Raw genomic sequence first — 26,723 nt, forward strand, 5'->3', positions numbered from 1 at the left:
CTGTTAAAATTGGTTTTAAGACCTGTATACAAGGTGTTTCAGGACTTACAAAAATCTGGGAGTGAGTAGATGTCGTAAAAATAATTCTGTAACATAATGACCTCTTGTTTCTGAGTTATAGGCCTTTGAAGTTGCTAAATCAGAACTCAAATTTAAGTATTAATTAGAATATTATGAATTTTTGACGAATGATTACGTTTGTAGTGTTCACGGCGCTACTATCTGGAGGCAGCTAATACCCAATGGTTATCAATCCGTAACTTTTACAGGGACAACCTGTACAATCTAAAATTAGCAAAAATGAATTTTTCATTGATTTTTTTAACAAAGAGGTACTCTGTGTTTAACTCGATAAAATTTATGGTTTAGGAGATATGTAGATTTTCATATCGTTGTACATGCCATAAAGAGACATTCTGAATAAATTATCATAAATTGTAGGGGTGGTTTTTGGTGGTTGCATTATTAAAAATATTTAGGATCAGATTTCTTATACTTGAAGAAAAAAAATACTCCTATTACGATCCAAAATTAAAAAAAATCATGTTTTTTACCACTTTTTTAAATAATCTTTGTAAGAGGGGTTATTTTTAGGGATAGGTAAGCTGTAAAATATCAAATTATTGAAGTTGTGATACAAAACAATCAACATTTATTATATTTGAACATAACTATAGCCCATTACAGCTTTAATTCATTACTTTTCAATTTATTGCAGTAATGAGTGATTTTCACCTCTTAGAAATAAAAATCATACTTTACGACCACCTCAGGTTTGAAGAGGAGGAAAAGATGAGCTTAACTCCAAATTTTCAAGAAGATCGATCTTTGAAATTGCGAAGTTTCGATCGATCTTAAGCTTGAATTGCTGTACTATAATTATTTATTGAAACATAAGGAAAAAATTTTAAATGTAGAAAAAATTTAACTGGTTATCCTATAGCTTATAAAATAAAAAAAAAACAATAATAAATGTTCCAAGTGGGCACTTCTAATATTCCGGAGGATATTCTTTTGAAATTGGAAAAGGATTCGAAGATTCGAATTTTTTGATAAACTTCTAGAAACAAATGCTGACTTCTCTTAGAAAGGACGATTAGGATGAAAAGAATTTTTGATTTTTTTTTTCTATATTGTACAATCTTCAATATAACTTTCGGCTACAGCAGAGTTCCTCAGACATCAAGCCCTTTAAGTTTAATAACAAATTACCGCGATTTTGATTTTAACTGAGTGCGATTATGAATAAAACGTCGTATCACATCTATTTTTTTCTAATATCCTTTCTTACAGAATATATTACCAAACTGTATACTTCAAAAATGATTTCATTAGCATTTGATTGAATTATTCTGGGAACAAGAACATTCAGTTGGTTGTTATCATCCAATATATTAATTCTCATATCGAGCCAGTTACAAAATATTACGTCGAAATTTTATTGTAATTATTTCGCAAATGAGCCTTCGAACTTTATAATTAACATATCCTTAAGACAATGGAATGATTATTATTTCCATTGTAATATCTTTCTCTAATTAATCGATTAACTAATCATTTTTTCGGTCCAATTAACATACTTTTACATTTTGATTTCTTACGCATCACTGTCATAGTCGAATAGGTATTGTCCGTGTTGATATTTATTACATATTTAATAACTTATATTCATGATAAAAAATGAGAATATATTATGAAGAAACAAATATGTTAACAGAGGTTTTTGCCTTTCAAATATTCTGTGTTCCTTGAGCGGAATAAATCCTTCGTCATTATGCCCAGGAGCTGTATACCATAAGAGGTCAACAAGATTGACACCAGCAATATTTCTACCTTTTTGGAATTGTAATTTTAAACGAGGTGCCTTCATCAAATACGTCTCCTTCTCGTAGGAACGTCAGCTCAACCTTCCTGCAGGCTCCTTACTAAAAGTGTATAGGGATGTACTTGATAGATGTCTAGACATCAAAAATAATTATTCATATTTTTACTATTAATTTGGCGAGAATATGCCACATATAGTTGTCCAAAAACCTAACCTAATATTCTACATCAGGCTCATACTGGAATACTAGTCGAAGAAATAAATATAATGTAAATGCTCGAAGAACTTTTTAGTAAATTTCTATACGTCTGTTTACTATGGATCTACGCGTATCTCTTCGTTCTAATTGTCTCTGTTGATTTCGTTCATCTCGTGCCTGTTGCGATTGTGATTGACATAACTATGCCGTGCTCACACGCACATCTGAATTGTTTTGTTCGCCTGATGTTCGTGCTCTTATATGCATGAGATTTGATTATTCGACGACTCAAATTGGTCCCCTCAAGTCTTGCTGGCATTACGTGCAAACCTGTAAATAAATCAAGTTAAAATGCTCTCAAGTTAGAGAGAAACAGTGACTCAATATTGCATTCGTTTGCTTATTATTTGACTCACCTTTCACAATAATAGAACAATTATATTTATAAAACACGTACGCGTTTCTGTTTTGATTTAAAACTATTTGCAAAAAAGATTAAGTACAATATATACAAGTACGATAATTGCCGTTAGCGGGAGCTCACAACACGTGCAAGCAAGTAATACTTTTTCGTTGATGTTCCTCATATTTTCAAATTTTTGGGAGGCCAGGGCGATATTTCAGGTATTAAACTATCCACTGCAGCATTTGCAGACTCTCTTACTTCAAATGGAATGTCTCATTCGCTATCTGAAGACATTTCAGGTAATTACTTCTGACATGCTTTGACTTATTTTGAAAAATCATTGTTTCCTGCCCTAGTAACACTCCAGTGCTCGAACAACCGAGGTACTCACCAGATTTGGCACCGTACGACTTTTTTATGTTTCCGAAGATAAAATCTGCTTTGAAAGGGACCCGATTTGAGTTGATGGAAGCGGTAAAAGAAAAAACGGCAAAGCTCCTGAAGGCATTTGCCAAAGAAGACTCCCAGCACTACTTCGATCAATGAAAAAACGTATGGAAAGGTGTGTGGTGAGGGGAGGGGAGTATATTGTAGAGGAGCATTCGAATTTTTATAATAAAACCCTTTTTCGTGGCCAGTCTCTAAAAGGACGCATCAAACGCGCATCCGCCATTTATAAAAAATGTTACAGACACCGCGCGCATTCGCCGATTTCTAAAATTTCATTGTAGCTGGGCAGTGCCGGCCTAAGGACCCATTTGGCGAGCTTGTTCGTAACAGTACATTGGATTGTGTCCTTTTGTTATGAAACATCGTCGTTTTTACCTGAATTACATCAATAAAAAATGTTCTACAAAGTCAGTTGGTATAAATACATTTGGGAAAATGTATTCTAATGCTGCTGAATATTTCAAACTGCCACAACCAAAGCAACAAGGTCCACTGGTTTCATACAACCTCTTCTTCGTTGGTTATAGAAATGCTATTGCGGAAAAAATTCTCTCAACCTCTAACAAAACAGTAGATTTTAGAAGGTATCATCCAATATTGTACTTCCAGTTTTTGTTCTTGGGTCTTAAAGGAATTTAAACATTAAACATTAAATTTAAACATCATCGATTGCAAAATTTTCACCCACGTGAACGGAAATATGATAATTTCATGCCTCATTTTTTGGTCAATACTCAAAACATTCAAAATTAATGAAAATATGAAATAAAATCCCTTCATTTATTGCATATTTATAATTAAAAAAAAACAATTTACAAAATAAATAACTAAAAAACGTTCAAAAAATTATTTTCATTATTCTCAATGATGGTATAAAGGAGCATGATGTACAGCAGGAGCAGCTAAAAGTACTTTGCCGTGAGATGGTGCTGGATGTACTGGATGACCAGATTTTTCTACTACAGCATTGAACCCATTGTGGTCATCAGCGGTGTAGTGAACAGTACGAAGAGTACCATCAGGTTCAGCAACGGTGTAAGATCCTTTGACTACATCACCATCACGAACTTCGTGTTGGGTTTTGTGGTCTCCAGTGTGACCATCTTGGACTCCGTAGTTGAATTCATATTTGGGATGTGCCTAAACAAGAAAAAAAAGTGTTTTAAAGCTTAATTAGTAGGAAAATATGGTGTATGCTTACGTAATAATCAACATCATGATGGGCGGGTGAAGAGTAAGCCTTGTAAGGTGCTGGAGCTGAGTAAGCATGGGAAACTGGAGCTGAATAAACTTGAGCAACGGGAGCTGTGTAAGCATGGGCAACAGGTGATGTATATGCGTGAGCTACAGGAGCGGAGTAGCTGTGTGCTACTGGAGCGTGACCATAATCTAGTAACCCTGCACTGGCAGCAGCTACAAAGGTAGCGATGGCAAGAATCTATAAAAAATATTAGAATTCATTTCTTTGTATTTTATTACTCGAAGATACAGTATGTAATATTGGAAATAGTTATTTTTTCATAACTTTTGTCTGTAAAACAAAAATTATATTCTATCCCATCATATTTATATATCGTTGCTGATGGGTGGATAATCAAAGAAAGAATTCTCGATGTATATCTTAAGTACTTGTTTTCTAAGCAATTTAAATGTCACAAAAAATGTTTGTTCACTTTATAAACTGATGTATATTCCTTATGAATATAATATTTGCAAAGTAAATACATCAAAGCTTGTAATAAGAATTAGGATCTGTTTTCCTAATTTCTTGTACAGATTTTGGTCACCTTTAATTATTGATTTCAATACTTTCCTATCGCCTATTTGTTATTTCTAATTAGTTATCATCCTTTCCGATTTCCATTCTATAAACTTTCTTTCTGAATATTCCTACAATATTTTTTCTATTTATTCAAAGGTATCTTCAGATATATCTGTTGACTGCATAAATTCTTTTATGAATGATCTTTGCTAGATATTTGAATGTTTGGGCTAAAAAGTCAAATTGGACATGAGAAAAATTGCTGCAAAATGGATCCCCGAATGTTTGAATGCTGACCAAAAGCGTGCAAGGGTAGAAGCATCGCGTTCGATCTGTGCTCGATTTGAAAACGATGTAGACTTTTTAAACCGAATTGTTACTAGGGATGAGACTTGGGTACATTTCTACGATCCAGAAACAAAGCAACAATCGATGGAATGGCGACACTCTGGTTCTCCAAGACCTAAGAAGTTTCGTGTCCAAAAATCTGCTGGAAAAGTTCTTGCTTCAGTTTTTTGGGATTGCCATGGAGTAATCATGATTGATTTTTTGGATAAGGGTAGAAAAATAACTGGAGATTACTCTTCGACATTACTGACCACTCTACAGGAAAAAATTAACGAGAAAAGACGTGGAAAGCTATCCAAAGGTGTTTTGTTTTTGCAGGTCAATGCCCTTAAACACAAATCTCATGTTGCCATCCAAAAAATTGGTAATTTAAGGTTTGAATTCGTAGATTTTTTTCCAACGAAGAGGTAATAAAAGCTGTGGAGGTCTGGTTTGCATAGCAAGAAGAAACTATTTTTTGTAAAGTCTAGAGACGTTGTAGGTTCGCTGTAATAAATGTATCCAATTAAAAGGAGAATATGTTGAGTAATAAAATATTTTGACATTTAAATTTTGTTTGGTTCTATAGTAGGCTAAGAATTTTTCAATATATTATTTATTTCTATGAATCTTGAAAGTTTTCCCAATTATATTAAATGTTTTCTATATCTTCTAATCAATATTGAAAAACCTATATGAAAATAGCATAGACTTCTTCGTAACTTCATTGTTTTCGTATACTATGTCAATATTTCTTCAATAGTAGCTTTTGTTTTGATAATGTAGTCATAAAGTCATTAATAACGTCATTATTTTGTAATATATTCTTGTCTTCGGGTGCTTGCTAACAACTTGGTCGTTGCTTATGAATTCTGAAGTGATTCAGTTTTTATTATATTTAATTTCTTTTTAACAAAATAAATAATTGGGTATATGATATACTAACACTATATTGTTTATAAGTTATAAGTAAGTAAGTAAACAATGCACATAAAATGTAAAAAGAATTAATTGGAATCTTTTAAACCCCAACTAAAAATAATTATCGATAATAAATAATTATACAAATATTATTATTGAATAAAATTAAATTACCTTTGAGAGCATGTTAATGTGTATCTTGTTACAATTAAGATAGTACTAATCTGAAAAACATTATTGTGTCTTTTATATACTGCCATTGCCAAAGATAGGAACCATTAAAGACATGCTGCCAAAACACAAGTCTCGACCTTATGGCGAAATAAAAGAATGTGACCTAGTTACCAGTATGTTCTAAGGTATTGATTGTATCAACTGATCACGATTGTTAGAAGAAAATCAAGGCGACATGCACGATATTTTTGCGGAACGAGAAGCCTATTTCAACAATTAGTATAGATTACTTTTAATTATTGCTGTTGAGTCGTTTTTAAGGTTATTTATCAGGATATTCGGAGTAATTATTATTGTTAAATATCAATCAAATAATACTTATTAGGTAATACAACCATTTTTGTGATATGTGGTATTAAAAACAAGACAGTACCGATTATTAAACGTATAAGGTTTGTTCCAACGGTATATTCTGATCATATTTTGAACTTTCATGCAATATGAGTGACTTGAATATATTAAGAGCACGTACTCAACAATTTTTTTTAAGAATATGCGGAATTCAAGTAACGGATTCCACCAGGAGAGCTGATGGATATGTGGGACCCCCGTAGTCTACCCACTAAACCCCACGTCTCCTCGACCTCCTCCTCCAGTGGTTACACACGAAGAACGTGTGTTCGGCATCATCTGAGTCGTTTCCACACATTTTGTAAAGATACCGTCTCGTCAAAAGCTAGGTAATCTACAGTAATCTAAGTTCACCTCTCAAAACTTCCTTTCGGTCTACAGTCTAAAGTCTTTTATTAGTCGTCGCGTCCATTCAGCTGATTTGTATATCCTCTACACTCGAAGGCCAGGAGGTCCACAGGAATTCATAATTATTCGAATGCTCGGAAATATATTGGAGTTAGTACACCTTGGTATTTAATTTTGCCACAATCCCACTACGAAAACGCTCAATATAATCTATAAGCCTTTCTACCCGTAATGTGGGTGGCATTTATTATTATTTCTGTTTCTTAATTCCTTGGCAATAGAGTTCTAGTTCAAATAATTTGAAGTTGTGAACTTGCTATAGTGTATCCCCATTTTCTGTGTATTTAATTCTCCGTTCCATATTTAATAAATTCTCTATTTCTCTATGAACTATTTCTAGGTTTCTGTAGATACTCAACGTACAATTTTCTTGCACTTCTATTTGCTTTTTTTATCTCGTCTCTAACACGTTGTTGAATAGTAGAAGTCTCAGAGCTTTTCCTTGTCTAACACCTCAATTTAGGAGCAAGCAGCAGTCTCATAAACTGCGTAAAAACTATTCGTCTTGTTTCAAAAAAAAAGATAATTATGAGCACGATTCTATCAAAAATTATTTATTTAAATGATATTAACAAATAGTAGTTATGATTCGTGCAGGTAATGTCATCATTTGTTTCGAATCTGTACTCAGATTACCTCATATCGTGAATAGGAATGGCTTTGAACTCTTGATCGTTAACGTGGCGTGGCATACACTAGACGCAATCTTTTTTTATTGTTCTCTCATTCTCGACTATCTTCTAAGATATTTTTACGAGCTCGTCCCTGAAAGAATGAGTCAAAACTGATACGCCCATAATACCTTTCGCTCACAGAATAATAGTCATGCTACAATGAAATTAGAGAATGAAGAATTTAAAGAAATGTTTGACAAAATTCTCTTACTTTATTATAAGAAGAAGAAGCTAAAAGTTTTATTATGTTTATTAAATATTTTACAGGCTCAAATATTGAGAGATTGTAGTACTTTTAGTACCGTTACAACCTTAGTGCTGAGTCTGTTTTCTTATGTCATTTATTTTTTATTTTCTTTATATACAAATCCCAATTATCCTAAAGATCCAAAGGCACACTTCTTGCTACTAATCCACGTCTCTTACCAAGAGAATATGAAGAAGTTTCTTCACCCTGCATTCATGATCAACAACAACGAGGGAAATTTGCAAATTACAAAAGTAACGTTTGCTGACAGCAAGATTTAATTCCTTATCGTCCCGTTAAAAAACAATATGAAAAGAAAATAATCGCTATTCATTATAGCAATTGTGGAATTGTTCTAACGACTTTTACCTGATAAAATTTCATTTTGAATGTTTTCAAATATAATTGCTATGCTTAATATGTTTCAACTTTTGTCTTCAATTCCAAATTTTCAATATATTATGAAGAAACTGCTGCTGTAATGAGAAATGAGAAGCCAGCGGATACAAGAAATGATGCTTTTGTTATCCTCTTATTCTTGAGAGCCGGGAGGTCCACAGGAATTCTACCAGCCACCACGAGGACATTTTGTGCAGATTCAGTCTGGTAGGAGTAGTCTCTGTACCATCGTCATCGCTTTACAGTATTTTTTTTATTCTCAGAGAGTCTGAACAGACCTCCGCTTCATACAAAAGAATCGAATGAGTGATTGCCATCAACAGCCTCCGTTTCTCTGGCCAATATTTGCCATTAAGCGTCTTCAATATTGAATTTTTAATGTATTATGAAGAAACTGCTGCTGTAATGAGAAATGAGAAGCCAGCGGATACAAGAAATGATGCTTTTGTTATCCTCTTATTCTTGAGAGCCGGGAGGTCCACAGGAATTATACCAGCCACCACGAGGACATTTTGTGCAGATTCAGTCTGGTAGGAGTAGTCTCTGTACCATCGTCATCGCTTTACAGTATTTTTTTTATTCTCAGAGAGTCTGAACAGACCTCCGCTTCATACAAAAGAATCGAATGAGTGATTGCCATCAACAGCCTCCGTTTCTCTGGCCAATATTTGCCATTAAGCGTCTTCAATATTGAATTTTTAATATATTATGAAGAAGCTGCTGCTGTAATGAGAAATGAGAAGCCAGCGGATACAATAAATGATGCTTTTGTATAACCTCTTATTCTTGAGAGCCGGGAGGTCCACAGGAATTCTACCAGCCACCACGAGGACATTTTGTGCAGATTCAGTCTGGTAGGAGTAGTCTCTGTACCATCGTCATCGCTTTACAGTATTTTTTTTATTCTCAGAGAGTCTGAACAGACCTCCGCTTCATACAAAAGAATCGAATGAGTGATTGCCATCAACAGCCTCCGTTTCTCTGGCCAATATTTGCCATTAAGCGTCTTCAATATTGAATTTTTAATGTATTATGAAGAAACTGCTGCTGTAATGAGAAATGAGAAGCCCGCGGATACAAGAAATGATGCTTTTGTTATCCTCTTATTCTTGAGAGCCGGGAGGTCCACAGGAATTATACCAGCCACCACTAGGATATTTTGTGCAGATACAGTCTGGTAGGAGTTGTCTCTGTACCATCGTCATCGCTTTGCAGTATTTCTTTATTCTCAGGGAGTCTGAACAGACCTCCGCTTCATACAAAAGAATCGAATGAGTGATTGCCATCAACAGCCTCCGTTTCTCTGGCCAATATTTGCCATTAAGCGTCTTCAATATTGAATTTTTAATATATTATGAAGAAGCTGCTGCTGTAATGAGAAATGAGAAGCCAGCGGATACAATAAATGATGCTTTTGTATAACCTCTTATTCTTGAGAGCCGGGAGGTCCACAGGAATTCTACCAGCCACCACTAGGATATTTTGTGCAGATACAGTCTGGTAGGAGTTGTCTCTGTACCATCGTCATCGCTTTGCAGTATTTCTTTATTCTCAGGGAGTCTGAACAGACCTCCGCTTCATACAAAAGAATCGAATGAGTGATTGCCATCAACAGCCTTCGTTTCTCTGGCCAATATTTGCCATTAAGCGTCTTCAATATTGAATTTTTAATATATTATGAAGAAGCTGCTGCTGTAATGAGAAATTAGAAGCCAGCGGATACAAGAAATGATGCTTTTGTTATCCTCTTATTCTTGAGAGCCGGGAGGTCCACAGGAATTATACCAGCCACCACTAGGATATTTTGTGCAGATACAGTCTGGTAGGAGTTGTCTCTGTACCATCGTCATCGCTTTGCAGTATTTCTTTATTCTCAGGGAGTCTGAACAGACCTCCGCTTCATACAAAAGAATCGAATGAGTGATTGCCATCAACAGCCTCCGTTTCTCTGGCCAATATTTGCCATTAAGCGTCTTCAATATTGAATTTTTAATGTATTATGAAGAAACTGCTGCTGTAATGAGAAATGAGAAGCCAGCGGATACAAGAAATGATGCTTTTGTTATCCTCTTATTCTTGAGAGCCGGGAGGTCCACAGGAATTATACCAGCCACCACTAGGACATTTTGTGCAGATACAGTCTGGTAGGAGTTGTCTCTGTACCATCGTCATCGCTTTGCAGTATTTCTTTATTCTCAGGGAGTCTGAACAGACCTCCGCTTCATACAAAAGAATCGAATGAGTGATTGCCATCAACAGCCTCCGTTTCTCTGGCCAATATTTGCCATTAAGCGTCTTCAATATTGAATTTTTAATATATTATGAAGAAGCTGCTGCTGTAATGAGAAATGAGAAGCCAGCGGATACAATAAATGATGCTTTTGTATAACCTCTTATTCTTGAGAGCCGGGAGGTCCACAGGAATTCTACCAGCCACCACTAGGATATTTTGTGCAGATACAGTCTGGTAGGAGTTGTCTCTGTACCATCGTCATCGCTTTGCAGTATTTCTTTATTCTCAGGGAGTCTGAACAGACCTCCGCTTCATACAAAAGAATCGAATGAGTGATTGCCATCAACAGCCTTCGTTTCTCTGGCCAATATTTGCCATTAAGCGTCTTCAATATTGAATTTTTAATATATTATGAAGAAGCTGCTGCTGTAATGAGAAATTAGAAGCCAGCGGATACAAGAAATGATGCTTTTGTTATCCTCTTATTCTTGAGAGCCGGGAGGTCCACAGGAATTATACCAGCCACCACTAGGATATTTTGTGCAGATACAGTCTGGTAGGAGTTGTCTCTGTACCATCGTCATCGCTTTGCAGTATTTCTTTATTCTCAGGGAGTCTGAACAGACCTCCGCTTCATACAAAAGAATCGAATGAGTGATTGCCATCAACAGCCTCCGTTTCTCTGGCCAATATTTGCCATTAAGCGTCTTCAATATTGAATTTTTAATATATTATGAAGAAGCTGCTGCTGTAATGAGAAATGAGAAGCCAGCGGATACAATAAATGATGCTTTTGTATAACCTCTTATTCTTGAGAGCCGGGAGGTCCACAGGAATTCTACCAGCCACCACTAGGATATTTTGTGCAGATACAGTCTGGTAGGAGTTGTCTCTGTACCATCGTCATCGCTTTGCAGTATTTCTTTATTCTCAGGGAGTCTGAACAGACCTCCGCTTCATACAAAAGAATCGAATGAGTGATTGCCAACAACAGCCTTCGTTTCTCTGGCCAATATTTGCCATTAAGCGTCTTCAATATTGAATTTTTAATATATTATGAAGAAGCTGCTGCTGTAATGAGAAATTAGAAGCCAGCGGATACAAGAAATGATGCTTTTGTTATCCTCTTATTCTTGAGAGCCGGGAGGTCCACAGGAATTATACCAGCCACCACTAGGATATTTTGTGCAGATACAGTCTGGTAGGAGTTGTCTCTGTACCATCGTCATCGCTTTGCAGTATTTCTTTATTCTCAGGGAGTCTGAACAGACCTCCGCTTCATACAAAAGAATCGAATGAGTGATTGCCATCAACAGCCTCCGTTTCTCTGGCCAATATTTGCCATTAAGCGTCTTCAATATTGAATTTTTAATATATTATGAAGAAGCTGCTGCTGTAATGAGAAATTAGAAGCCAGCGGATACAAGAAATGATGCTTTTGTTATACTCTTATTCTTGAGAGCCGGGAGGTCCACAGGAATTCTACCAGCCACCACGAGGACATTTTGTGCAGATTCAGTCTGGTAGGAGTAGTCTCTGTACCATCGTCATCGCTTTACAGTATTTTCTTTATTCTCAGAGAGTCTGAACAGACCTCCGCTCCATACAAAAGAATCGAATGAGTGGTTGCCATCAACAGCCTCCGTTTCTCTGGCCAATATTTGCCATTAAGCGTCTTCAATATTGAATTTTTAATATATTATGAAGAAGCTGCTGCTGTAATGAGAAATTAGAAGCCAGCGGATACAAGAAATGATGCTTTTGTTATACTCTTATTCTTGAGAGCCGGGAGGTCCACAGGAATTCTACCAGCCACCACGAGGACATTTTGTGCAGATTCAGTCTGGTAGGAGTAGTCTCTGTACCATCGTCATCGCTTTACAGTATTTTTTTTATTCTCAGAGAGTCTGAACAGACCTCCGCTCCATACAAAAGAATCGAATGAGTGGTTGCCATCAACAGCCTCCGTTTCTCTGGCCAATATTTGCCATTAAGCGTCTTCAATATTGAATTTTTAATGTATTATGAAGAAGCTGCTGCTGTAATGAGAAATTAGAAGCCAGCGGATACAATAAATGATGCTTTTGTATATCCTCTTATTCTTGAGAGCCGGGAGGTCCACAGGAATTCTACCAGCCACCACGAGGACATTTTGTGCAGATTCAGTCTGGTAGGAGTAGTCTCTGTACCATCGTCATCGCTTTACAGTATTTTCTTTATTCTCAGGGAGTCTGAACAGACCTCCGCTTCATACAAAAGAATCGAATGAGTGATTGCCATCAACAGCCTCCGTTTCTCTGGCCAATATTTGCCATTAAGCGTCTTCAATATTGAATTTTTAATATATTATGAAGAAGCTGCTGCTGTAATGAGAAATGAGAAGCCAGCGGATACAATAAATGATGCTTTTGTATAACCTCTTATTCTTGAGAGCCGGGAGGTCCACAGGAATTCTACCAGCCACCACGAGGACATTTTGTGCAGATTCAGTCTGGTAGGAGTAGTCTCTGTACCATCGTCAACGCTTTACAGTATTTTTTTTATTCTCAGAGAGTCTGAACAGACCTCCGCTCCATACAAAAGAATCGAATGAGTGGTTGCCATCAACAGCCTCCGTTTCTCTGGCCAATATTTGCCATTAAGCGTCTTCAATATTGAATTTTTAATGTATTATGAAGAAGCTGCTGCTGTAATGAGAAATTAGAAGCCAGCGGATACAAGAAATGATGCTTTTGTTATCCTCTTATTCTTGAGAGCCGGGAGGTCCACAGGAATTATACCAGCCACCACTAGGACATTTTGTGCAGATACAGTCTGGTAGGAGTTGTGCACCTTGTCTCTGTACCATCGTCATCGCTTTGCAGTATTTTTTTATTCTCAGGGAGTCTGAACAGACCTCCGCTTCATACAAAAGAATCGAATGAGTGGTTGCCATCAGCAGCCTCCGTTTCTCCGGCCAATATTTGCCATTAAGCGTCTTCAATATTGAATTTTTAATGTATTATGAAGAAACTGCTGCTGTAATGAGAAATGAGAAGCCAGCGGATACAAGAAATCATATTTTAGAATCCGTCTCCTCGCTGGAAGGCATTAAAGCTCTTAATGTTTTGTATTGGATCAGTTTATGCAAAAAAGAAAAGACTGTTCTGGATAATATACGAGAAATTACAATAATTTCAGAAAAGAATATATTCATTTATCAACATGTTATCGAGGGGACTAAGTCTGGCGAATAGGGTGCTTGAGATAGCAATTCAAACTTTAATTCATTAATTTTGGCAATTGCAATAACGGATGTATGAGCTGGTGCATTGTCTTGATGAAACAACACTTTCTTCTTAACCAAATGCGGCAGATTTTGCTTGATTTCTTCTCTAAAACGTTGCAATAAGTTCTCATAATACTCGCCATCCATAGTTTTTTCTTCTTCAAGATAATCAATGAAAATTATCCCACGCGCAACCAAAAAAACCCGACGTTATGACCTTGCCTGCAGGTAGAACGGTCCTTGCTTTCTTAAAGCCGGTTCTTCATTTTCAGTTCATTGTTTTGATTGTTCTTTTATTTTGGGTGGGAAGTCTTTCATCCAGTGTCAAATACTTGATGGACACTTCGAAAAAAACCATTTTTTCTTGCATATTTCTAGCTATAATAAAATAGTTTCCTGAATGGAGTGCAGCAGACTAAGAAATGTTCTCTATGTCGTTGGCTTTTTTTGTAACGTCTATAAGACACAATAAAACGACATAAATCTAGTACAATTTTTATTTTATAACAATAATAACCCTGTCTGATACAAAAGGAGAAATTTATATTTACACAACATTCAATTTACGTTTTTTTTTTAAACTCTAATGATGGTACAGAGGAGCATGATGAACAGCTGGAGCAGCTAGAAGTACTTTTCCATAAGCTGGAGCAGGAGCTGGGTGCACTGGGTGTCCAGATTTTTCTACTACAGCGTTGAAACCATTGTGGTCATCAGCGGTGTAGTGAACTGTACGAAGAGTACCATCTGGATCAGCTACTGAGTAAGATCCTTTGACTACGTCTCCGTCGCGGACTTCATGTTGAGATTTATGGTCTCCGGTGTGTCCATCTTTAACTCCATAGTTGAATTCGTATTTTGGATGGGCCTAAAATAAAATTTTATTTAAATTATGCATTTATAAGTGCAACGTGGTTTAAAATATTATTATTGGTCGTTTAATATTCAGGATCTAAGTCCAGACTATCTCTGATTATTTTACTACGTTTTTAATCTTTAGAAGGCTGTTTATAATTATAAAAAAAGGATCAATGGTAAATTGGAGTCGCGGTACTCACATAGTAATCTACATTGTCGTGAGATGAGTGTCCATGTGCGTAAACTGGAGCGGCATGTCCAACTGAAATGAGTGGAGCAGCATGCCCATGTGCAAGAAGTGGAGCAGCGTAACCGTGTCCGACTGCTGGGGCAGCTAAGTTTACAGAAGAGTATGAACTAGCGTGTCCATGACCATAGTCCAAAACACCAGCTTGAGCTGCAGCTGTGATAGCTAATACTGCTAAAATCTGAAAGTAGATTAATTTAAATTTTTTTTCTTATTCGTCAGCTGTTAGATATTTATGTAAATAAGTTAAAAAAAACTCCCAGATTCCATGTACCAGCAAGTTACATCTTAAATTTTCAAAAAAATAACAATTAGTTTCCGTTTTAATAAAGCGTACTCTATATATATTTAGATTTATAAAAAAAATGACATAAAGATGAAAAAAGCTAGACAACAAGTTAAGGAACTTTTAAAAAAAAATACAATAGACATACATGAAATAATTTTATAAAAGAGAGTAACATATAAAATAATGAATTGAGTATAATTCTAAGTAATCATTTCGATTCTATATTTTTGTTTCCAACAAAATCTGTTTGTATGTATGAAAATTTGATGAATTATTCTAATTTACGGATCAATTAATTTTATGACATGTTTTCTTAACATTATAAAGTAAAAGAAAAATGATTTGTGGTATTTAAGATCGTGCCGGATACAAAAAATAAAAGGCAGTATTATATCTATTGTTAATAAATATAAACTTACTTTTGAATACATAATGTACTAAGTGGAAGGTGCAAGTTCTACTGAAGAGAAAGAAACCGCTTAAGGTTTATATATCGCATAATAACTAACCTGCACAACAAAGCAAAAGTAATATTCACGGTTAAATTGTGAAACATCCACACCAAAATCATTGTTCGATTCCATTAATATTTTTTATCGCGATATATCTAGGAAATAATTGCCATTGCTAATAACATTTTTTTGATAATTAGCTCTGGCCTTTAATCAATTGCAAAATGAAGAGAGGAATTCATCGATTTATCATATATAGTTCGGTTCATCAAGAGGTACCATCACATTTTTTTCAAATACTTTTATAAATCGATAAAAATATAAGTAAAGGTTAATTTATTGGTAAGATATTTTAATTTGCATGAAAAAAAAGTCGAAATGAATTATTAGAAGAAAGTACGAAAGGATTTCGAAAAAGGGGTACTATAAGTGTTCAAATTGATGCCAATTTTGATCAATACACTTGCAGCAACTTTTGTAAATGAAAAGACATGTCAAACTGTCCACGGAGAGTTTCAAATTCTTCTTAAATTACAGGCTGGGGATCGGGAAGAGTGCGTGGTCCTCTTGCAAAAGCGCGATCCTTGAAAGGGTCTCGCAGGAAGAAATCACAGTGTGTCAGGTAACATGACCGTGCAGATCACTCAAGGAATCCTCGTCTGCCTAGCCAGACTCCAAAATGAACAGTAATACATCCCGGGAAACTTCTTCTCTTCTTTTATTCAATAAAGACGTGCGAATTTCCGTCGTTACGGTACACGAAGTTATATCGATTGATCGTACTACTAGTCTTGCTTGAAGATTGCTTCATCCGATCACAAAATGGTACCACTCGCAAAATCAAATAAATTCACAAACCACACAAAAACTTCGGCAAAAGCATTAATGTTTACCCCACGGCGGACATTTTTCAATGTGCATCAGCTGATTTTGACAGTTCGTCATTACTTGACATTGACAATTTGGGAAATTATATTGATTAATAGATCACCTACAACATGATTATCAATCTAACTACAAGTATTCAATTGATATATTCAACTTATTTTTGAGAAATAACAACTGAAAAAAAAATATTGTCGTCAAAACAGACTTCTATTTAAATATTCATGTTTTAGGTGATATATTCTTATATAATATAAAAACGAATCACTGAATGTGTTTTCATGAACAGCTGAACCGATTTCGCGCTAATTTTTTATTATATTCTTTGAAGTACGAGGATGGTTCTTAAGGAGAGAAAAATTTAAAAAATCGCTTGAAAAAGTATATAAACAACCCTTTTATATCTTCTATAATATAACAAATTGTTAGTGGAGAGATTCAAGGAAAACAACCAATTGAGTGACGTTAGTATCAATCAATGTCAATGTCAATGTTTATACGTTGGTATCATTAGTCAAACACGAACTGTCACGTCTCTTTGACGTGTCTCTATAATATTACTGAATCTAAAATCCACAAATTTGTATGGAATTAAAAAAATGTTGAGAGAATGTGAAGAGATGGATCCACAACAAATTGTTCTTTTCGAAATTGTTTTGATAATAACACTTAAATGGCTGTCACTTTTTTTCGAATAATCGAAATGTCATGAAATTTCACTTTTGAAAGTTGGTACTTCTTAAACGCTATGTGGATTTGACAATGACAGCGCGATCTGGGTGTCAGTGACATGATTTATTGTGTGTTGTATTAAATATCTATGTCGTAGGTCAATAGACAAGTTGGGATTTTAGCTAATATCCCAGGACAATATGCAGTTGGCTAATGGCACGTAACGCATTCCTATTCTCCAGGAGTATTAACTAAATGCTGGACAATATTTTAGCTAAAATTCGGATAATAGAATATCTATTGAAAAAAGCCAAGCGTTTATCTGCTGTCCTATACTACTTCTAGCGAAAGGGCCAATACCGAAGCCAAATTCAATGTTTGTTTTTATGGAGAAGATCATGGTAGATCGTGAAAATTTTGAAAAAGAGCTGCAAGAATTAGGTTAGGTTAAGTTTGGTAAGCAATGTTGAACAAACAGGTGTTCTTGTTTTAAAAATAAAATAAAATGTAAATCACAATGTCACCAAGCCTCCATGTGCTGCAATAAATGATTGATTGACATGCAAAAAATAAATAAGACTTTTTCTGTACTATTTTTTTTATCTTATTCTGTAAACTCAATAGTATGTTATCTGAATTATGGCTAAGTTCCAGGAGAATTGTCAAAGGCTTGATCATTTTTCGACGACTGCCTATTATCCTGGGATATTATCTAAAATTTATGTACAAGAAGAGGAGCAGCATGACCATGGACAGGTGCTACCACTGAATATTAACAAGACCGTAATACAAAAAACCACTTTAACTACAGTCTTATTATTTATTATTAGAGTTTTGTAATTGATTTTTTAATAAAGTTATTATCCTCAATATATTAAGAGTACATTATATTATCGACTCAACATTTAAATATAACGACGGTAATTAGAATGTTGAGCTTTTATACAATAACCAACGAGTACAACAAATGCGTGCGTAATAATCACGGTCAAAACTTACGAAATTGCATTCTTCAGTGATATAGCCCAATGATATATTATATTAGAAGAAATTACTTTCGCTCCGATTATTTTGACACTGTTGATGATGTGGTAATCGTTCTTAATAGAATAATCATTATGTATATTTAAAAATACTGTTCTGGGATTGTCTACGTACTAAAGAAACTAATTACAAATGCAATTGATAAATATCAGATAAATTTCTTAACAGAAATATTCACCTGTTTTCTCGACCTCGAAAGGGTGATAACTATAAGTAATTTGTGATATTTGTTCAATAGAATTTCATTTTTTTACATTAGAAATAGACGTTGTTGATGTTTTGCCAAATATCTGCGATGATTTGATCAACTTCTGTTGGTTTTAGTGTTTGGAAGAGTTAACTACACGGGCCTGAACTTCTCCAAAGAACGGAGGCTCGATAAATTGATATTCCACGTCTGCCTTTTGAGTAGGTGTTGCAAATACTGCTGTAGGTGGGATTATGTTGGACAGCATGTTCCTTGATAATGCATATAAAACAAACTCAGCTCAGCGACTTTCCTCTATTCTCTAGGCTGTTTAGGTTTCTCTGGATCGCTTATAAATCGCTTATATACACCTGTATATACTTGTATAGAATAAGAAGCAGTTTCTAAGTATATAGCTTTCTAGTCTTAAAGAGGGCTCAAAATTTTTTGTGATGCTGCTTTAGCTAGTTCGTTCAAGTGACTATGCCAGGACATGTTATTGCTCGCCACAACAACCAACAAACGAATTTGCGGCGATGATAATATTTTATGCGAGATCCGGCTATTAAATTACGAGACTGTGCGCATAGATGGCGCCTTAAACGGACGGGGTAGACAGGAGCAACGTATTAATCTCAAATTTCTCGTTAAATCGAAAAAAACTCTGAGTTTTATAAATTGATGCAAGACGCCTATGGGGACAATTCTCTATCTCGTGCGTGCGTTTTTGAGTGACCAAAATCAACCAAATTGAGCGTGCAGATCGTCGAATAAGCATCCGGATTATTGCGAAACTGAGTGAGTGAGTGAGTGAGCTGGTGCAATGTCTTGATGAAACAACACTTTCTCTTTAGCCAAATGCGGAAGATTTTGCTTGATTTCCTCGTTCAAACGTTGCAATAAGTTCGCAAAAAACTCGCCACTAAAGGTTTTTACTTTTTTAAGATAGCCAATGGAAATTATCCCATTCGCATTCCAAAAAAACGACGCCAAGACCTTGCCTGAAGATCGAATGGTCTTTGCCTCCTTAGAAACCAGTTCTCCGTTTTCAGTCCATTGTTTTTATTGTTCTTTTATGTCTGCTAGCTCCCGCATTTTCAGTCGACGATAATCCAGTAATTTCTTTTAACATTTCTGGAATCGTCACCTCATTTAGCAGAGCAGTCTCACTCAGAGTGGAATCTGGTGCAGCTTTTATATTGGTTGGGCTAAAGCCTTGCAAACAAAAGTAAACTTTCACTTTATGGTTCCCAAAGAAATATTAAACAACGCGGCGTCTCCATACTTGAAACACATGCTCCTTCAAGTCTCTAACAGTAATAATTGCCACTATCAAATCAAAAATAGTTGCGTGTGATACCAAGTTTAAAAAGGTTTTAATTTCTCTATTCACAATATGGTTTGTATAAATTAAATAATCCATTTTTGAGTATATACGTAAAAAGGTCCAATATTGCTAATATTTATGTTCTAAAATGTGAATTGAACAAATGAGAACTTTATTTGCAGGCTGCACAGTGCGGTGGTAGTAGCAAAATACCACGTACAAAATTTTATCGCTTAGGACACAATTTTTGTTTCCAATATTTCTCACGAGATCTACTGTCTCATTCGTATAACCCAGCTGTTGATCTAGCATTCTGGAATCGCCACACACAAGCCATTGACACATATTAGATGTTGTCCAATAGAGTTCCTACATTTTCATGTGCTTTCTTTAAGTGAATAGATTGGGCAACTGGAATGGAAGCGTATTTATAGCCATTATGTAGAAGAGCTACTTCTAAACTTCGTTCAGAGGAATCAATAAAAATTGAGTGACTCCAAAATATTTCATTAGATCGGGAATATTACAATAAGACACCATAGAATTTTTTTCCTCAAAGAAAGTAGTAAATCTCGTTCTCTTTGCCAAAACCATTAAAAGAATGTACCTGGGGCTAAGAGGTTTTGTTTATTTCAGTTTAGAGCCCAGAACTTCAGATTCCTCTTTCTTCTTCTTCTTCTACGTATTTTAGGCTTTAGGCCTGTAGTTTCCAACTTGTCATCCTTGAGATGTTGATGTCCATGGTCATCCTGTCCTCGTGTTCATTCCAAGCTCTTCTACGTTTACGTCCTCACATTCCTCTTTCGATAGGCTTAAATCTCTAACCAAATGATTCAATTCTGCTATGGTAAACAGTTGCGGTTCATCTACGATTAAAATTTTAGGTAGAGATGGAATCTGTAGTACACAATGCTATCTTTATTTTAGAGTGCTATCCACTGATCTTTACCATACAAAAATAGCAGTCGTTTACATGATTCTGCCTTTCAAAAAGGGCATTTGCTTCTTTTTCCTGCTTTCCATAGACGTAATCCTTCCAGAGAAGTGCAACAAACTTTATGGGATGTCCATGATTTGTCTTGATCTTGAAGTGTGGAGTTGAAATAGGCAAAATACAGGATCTTTACTAAATACATAAGGACTAATCAAACACAGATAACGGAAGATGAATAAAAAATTAATTGAGGTGACATAGAGTAACGAATTATTTTGTTTTTGGCAAAGATGACTGCAGTCGATGCATGATTGAATTTGGCGCTCGTCAGTAAGGTGCCGACAAACGAGGAAAACTTGTTAACAGGCCGATGTACATTAAATTCCTAACTTATAACGAGAATCGTGAATGTGTACTTCACGCATTGTACACATTTAATCACCGCAATTCGTTGATGGTGTCTGATAATTATTTAGTGGAAGGGAATGAATCCTAACGATCGAAAAAAACTAATTGCATATTTGAAATCAACGTGAAAAACTGCTGGATGAAGATCTATTTTCATTTCGACATTGATTTTGATGCAGGGTGGTGTTAATAATAGGTCCTCAATAAGAAATAGGAGACTCTAGAGCATCACAATCTTTTCTTCTTTGGTTGAATAATAAAACAAGTTCCATTCAGTCTATTGCACATTTATAACAATAAAAGTATTTACATAATAAGTAATACAACGAAAATAAATACTCAATCGATATTTCAACGGTCTCAATGATGATATAAGGGAGCATTATGCACAGCAGGAGCAGCCAAAAGTACTTTTCCATAAGCGGGAGCTGGATGTACTGGGTGTCCAGATTTTTCTACTACAGCATTAAAGCCATTGTGATCATCGGCAGTGTAGTGGACAGTACGAAGAGTACCATCAGGTTCAGCAACAGTGTAAGAACCTTTGACTACGTCACCATCACGTACTTCATGTTGAGTTTTGTGGTCACCAGTATGTCCGTCTTGCACTCCATAATTGAATTCATATTTTGGATGAGCCTGGAAAATACAAATTTTCAGAGTAATGTAATTGAATATTTTAGAAAAATAAATACGTACATAGTAATCGACATTTTCGTGAGTAGAGTGTGTAAGAACTGGAGCATGTGCCACGACCGGAGCGTGTGCTAGAACTGGAGCAGCGTATCCATGTGATGCACCAAGATTCACAGAGGAATACGAATTTGCATGTCCGTAATCCAAAAGACCAGCTTGGGCGACAGCTACAACTGCTAATACTGACAAGATCTAAGATAAAATAAATGATATAGGTTGTTATTTCTCTATTATTTCTTTATTAGCTCAATTATAGGGTACCATGTAAAGTAAAGAATTCTGTACTAAATAAGTTTAAGCTCTACTTCATGTACGAAAAGTTCAGTTCTATAATAGTTTCTCATTGATTTTGTCGTCATTGAATTTGTAATTATCCTTTTTTCTGTTTTAATTTTTCAAATTTGACAAATTTACAAACGTTTTCAAGTTTTATGGTTGCCTAATTTTCCAATATTCATTAGTTGAAAAAAAATATTTTGATTAGTTACTTATACTCTTGAAGAGGTTTGAAATGTCAATCTCATTGTTTAACTAATACTCACTTTAGAATACATGATGTTATTATCTGTAAATTGTGGAGTGAACTGAAGAGAACTGGAGCTGTTGAGCTTTTTATATGATACAATAAGTTGCCGGTAAAATAATGCAATGTAAATAATCACGGTCAAATTATGAAATGGTTCTTGCATTCCACACAACTATCACTCACCAGTTGTACTTAAAACGATTACTTTCTCTCTTAATAATGCCACTAATTTATCAAACTTTATAATTGCTTGAAATAAAGGTAATAAATCGTTTATGTAAAGTTCTATTTTTAATAATAAAGATGTAGACTAAATGTATGTGCAACAAGTAACTAAAAACACGCTTTTTCTTATAAGAATAAAATAATCAACAAAAAATTTATCCTGACGAGGATAACGATGTATGTATATGGATATTGGGGTATCCCAGTGTTTACATTTGATCCATCAATACCAATCCTTTTAAATAGTCTAGAATGTGGGATGGCTTTAATTAATTTGATTCACAACAAATTTCTCTATAAACTTTGGAAATTTCATTACTTACATTGAAGTATGTTCAGAGATATAGAGCCTTAAAATTTACTGTCATGTTTTAAAACAATCTCTCGATAGATTTTATTACATTTCTTCTGACCCCCGTACCTTAAAGTATTATGTATATGATAAATAGATTCAAAATAAATATCTTTATAAATTTCAGAAATTTCATAATCTTCCTTTTGATATTCTCATAGTTATAGAGCCTCAAAGTCGACTGTCATTCCATATTATATGGTAGCTGCTTGATATATTGTATTATATATTCTTTGACTCCTCCAACTTAAAGCATCATATTTACACTCATTCGATTCAAAACAAATTTCTCTATAAATTTTGAAAATTTCATACTTGCATTGAAGTATGTTCAGAGATATAGAGCCTCAAAATTAACTGTCATGTTTTAAAACAATTTCTCGATAGAATTTATCACATATCCTCTGACCCCCATACCTTAAAGTATTATATTTATGATAAATAGATGCAAAATAGATGTCTCTATAAATTTTAGATATTTCATAATCTTCCTTTTGATATTCTCATAGTTATAGAGCCTCAAAGTCGACTGTCATTCCATATTATATGGTAGCTGCTCGATATATTGTATTATATATTCTTTGACTCCTCCAACTTAAAGCATCATATTTACACTCATTCGATTCAGAACAAATTTTTCTATAAACTTGGAAAATTTCATTACTTTCATTGAAGTATGTTCAGAGATATAGAGCCTCAAAATTAACTGTCACGTTTCAAAACAATCTCTCGATAGATTTTATTACATTTCTTCTGACCCCCATACCTTAAAGTATTTTATATATGATAAATAGATTCAAAATAGATGTCTCTATAAATTTTAGATATTTCATAATCTTCCTTTTGATATTCTCATAGTTATAGAGCCTCAAAGTCGACTGTCATTCCATATTATATGGTAGCTGCTTGATATATTGTATTATATATTCTTTGACTCCTCCAACTTAAAGCATCATATTTACACTCATTCGATTCAAAACAAATTTCTCTATAAATTTTGAAAATTTCATACTTGCATTGAAGTATGTTCAGAGATATAGAGCCTCAAAATTAACTGTCATGTTTTAAAACAATTTCTCGATAGAATTTATCACATATCCTCTGACCCCCATACCTTAAAGTATTATATTTATGATAAATAGATGCAAAATAGATGTCTCTATAAATTTTAGATATTTCATAATCTTCCTTTTGATATCCTCATAGTTATACAGCCTCAAAGTCTACTTTCATTCCATATTATATGGCAGCCGCTTAATATATTCTATTATTTATTCTCTGACTCCTCCAACTTAAAGCATCATATTTACACTCATTCGATTCAGAACAAATTTCTCTATAAAATTTGAAAATTTCATTACTTTCATTGAAGTGTGTTCAGAGATATAGAGCCTCAAAATTAACTGTCATGTTTCAAAACAATTTCTCGATAGAATTTATCACATATCCTCTGACCCTCGTATCTTAAAATATTATATATATGATAAATAGATTCAGAATTGATATCTCTATGAATTTTAGAAATTTCATAATCTTCCTTTTGATATTCTCATAGTTATAGAGCCTCAAAGTTTACTGTCATTCCATATTATATAGCAGCCGCTTAATATATTCTATTATTTATTCTCTGACTCCTCCAACTTAAAGCATCATATTTACACTCATTCGATTCAGAACAAATTTCTCTATAAAATTTGAAAATTTCATTACTTTCATTGAAGTATGTTCAGAGATATAGAGCCTCAAAATTAACTGTCATGTTTCAAAACAATTTCTCGATAGAATTTATCACATATCCTCTGACCCTCGTATCTTAAAATATTATATATATGATAAATAGATTCAGAATTGATATCTCTATGAATTTTAGAAATTTCATAATCTTCCTTTTGATATTCTCATAGTTATAGAGCCTCAAAGTTGACTGTCATTCCATATTATATAGCAGCCGCTTAATATATTCTATTATTTATTCTCTGACTCCTCCAACTTAAAGCATCATATTTACACTCATTCGATTCAAAACAAATTTCTCTATAAATTTTGAAAATTTCATTACTTTCATTGAAGTATGTTCAGAGATATAGAGCCTCAAAATTAACTGTCATGTTTCAAAACAATCTCTCGATAGATTTTATTACATTTCTTCTGACCCCCATACCTTAAAGTATTTTATATATGATAAATAGATTCAAAATAGATGTCTCTATAAATTTTAGATATTTCATAATCTTCCTTTTGATATTCTCATAGTTATAGAGCCTCAAAGTCGACTGTCATTCCATATTATATGGTAGCTGCTTGATATATTGTATTATATATTCTTTGACTCCTCCAACTTAAAGCATCATATTTACACTCATTCGATTCAAAACAAATTTCTCTATAAATTTTGAAAATTTCATACTTGCATTGAAGTATGTTCAGAGATATAGAGCCTCAAAATTAACTGTCATGTTTTAAAACAATTTCTCGATAGAATTTATCACATATCCTCTGACCCCCATACCTTAAAGTATTATATTTATGATAAATAGATGCAAAATAGATGTCTCTATAAATTTTAGATATTTCATAATCTTCCTTTTGATATCCTCATAGTTATACAGCCTCAAAGTCTACTTTCATTCCATATTATATGGCAGCCGCTTAATATATTCTATTATTTATTCTCTGACTCCTCCAACTTAAAGCATCATATTTACACTCATTCGATTCAGAACAAATTTCTCTATAAAATTTGAAAATTTCATTACTTTCATTGAAGTATGTTCAGAGATATAGAGCCTCAAAATTAACTGTCATGTTTCAAAACAATTTCTCGATAGAATTTATCACATATCCTCTGGCCCTCGTATCTTAAAATATTATATATATGATAAATAGATTCAGAATTGATATCTCTATGAATTTTAGAAATTTCATAATCTTCCTTTTGATATTCTCATAGTTATAGAGCCTCAAAGTTGACTGTCATTCCATATTATATAGCAGCCGCTTAATGTATTCTATTATTTATTCTCTGACTCCTCCAACTTAAAGCATCATATTTACACTCATTCGATTCAAAACAAATTTCTCTATAAATTTTGAAAATTTCATACTTGCATTGAAGTATGTTCAGAGATATAGAGCCTCAAAATTAACTGTCATGTTTCAAAACAATTTCTCGATAGAATTTATCACATATCCTCTGACCCTCGTATCTTAAAATATTATATATATGATAAATAGATTCAGAATTGATATCTCTATGAATTTTAGAAATTTCATAATCTTCCTTTTGATATTCTCATAGTTATAGAGCCTCAAAGTTTACTGTCATTCCATATTATATAGCAGCCGCTTAATATATTCTATTATTTATTCTCTGACTCCTCCAACTTAAAGCATCATATTTACACTCATTCGATTCAGAACAAATTTCTCTATAAAATTTGAAAATTTCATTACTTTCATTGAAGTATGTTCAGAGATATAGAGCCTCAAAATTAACTGTCATGTTTCAAAACAATTTCTCGATAGAATTTATCACATATCCTCTGACCCTCGTATCTTAAAATATTATATATATGATAAATAGATTCAGAATTGATATCTCTATGAATTTTAGAAATTTCATAATCTTCCTTTTGATATTCTCATAGTTATAGAGCCTCAAAGTTGACTGTCATTCCATATTATATAGCAGCCGCTTAATATATTCTATTATTTATTCTCTGACTCCTCCAACTTAAAGCATCATATTTACACTCATTCGATTCAAAACAAATTTCTCTATAAATTTTGAAAATTTCATTACTTTCATTGAAGTATGTTCAGAGATATAGAGCCTCAAAATTAACTGTCATGTTTCAAAACAATCTCTCGATAGATTTTATTACATTTCTTCTGACCCCCATACCTTAAAGTATTTT

At 34.1% G+C, this 26,723-nt stretch overlaps 1 protein-coding gene across 1 annotated transcript; it reads right to left on the bottom strand.

The window, feature by feature from the left end:
• Window positions 1-3,741: 3,741 nt before the first annotated feature.
• On the bottom strand, window positions 3,742-22,257 carry LOC130450419 (cuticle protein-like). Its single transcript, XM_056788792.1, has 8 exons — window positions 22,236-22,257; window positions 21,707-21,885; window positions 21,401-21,646; window positions 14,921-14,990; window positions 14,301-14,541; window positions 7,639-7,648; window positions 4,082-4,318; window positions 3,742-4,020 (listed from the first exon to the last, which is right to left on the bottom strand). The coding sequence occupies exons 1-8, from the start codon at window positions 22,255-22,257 to the stop codon at window positions 3,742-3,744; spliced, it is 1,284 nt and encodes a 427-aa protein (XP_056644770.1).
• Between the last annotated feature and the right edge of the window lie 4,466 nt (window positions 22,258-26,723).

This window comes from Diorhabda sublineata, chromosome 11 (genome assembly GCF_026230105.1).
Source record: "Diorhabda sublineata isolate icDioSubl1.1 chromosome 11, icDioSubl1.1, whole genome shotgun sequence".
Classification (NCBI taxonomy): Eukaryota; Metazoa; Arthropoda; class Insecta; order Coleoptera; family Chrysomelidae; genus Diorhabda; species Diorhabda sublineata.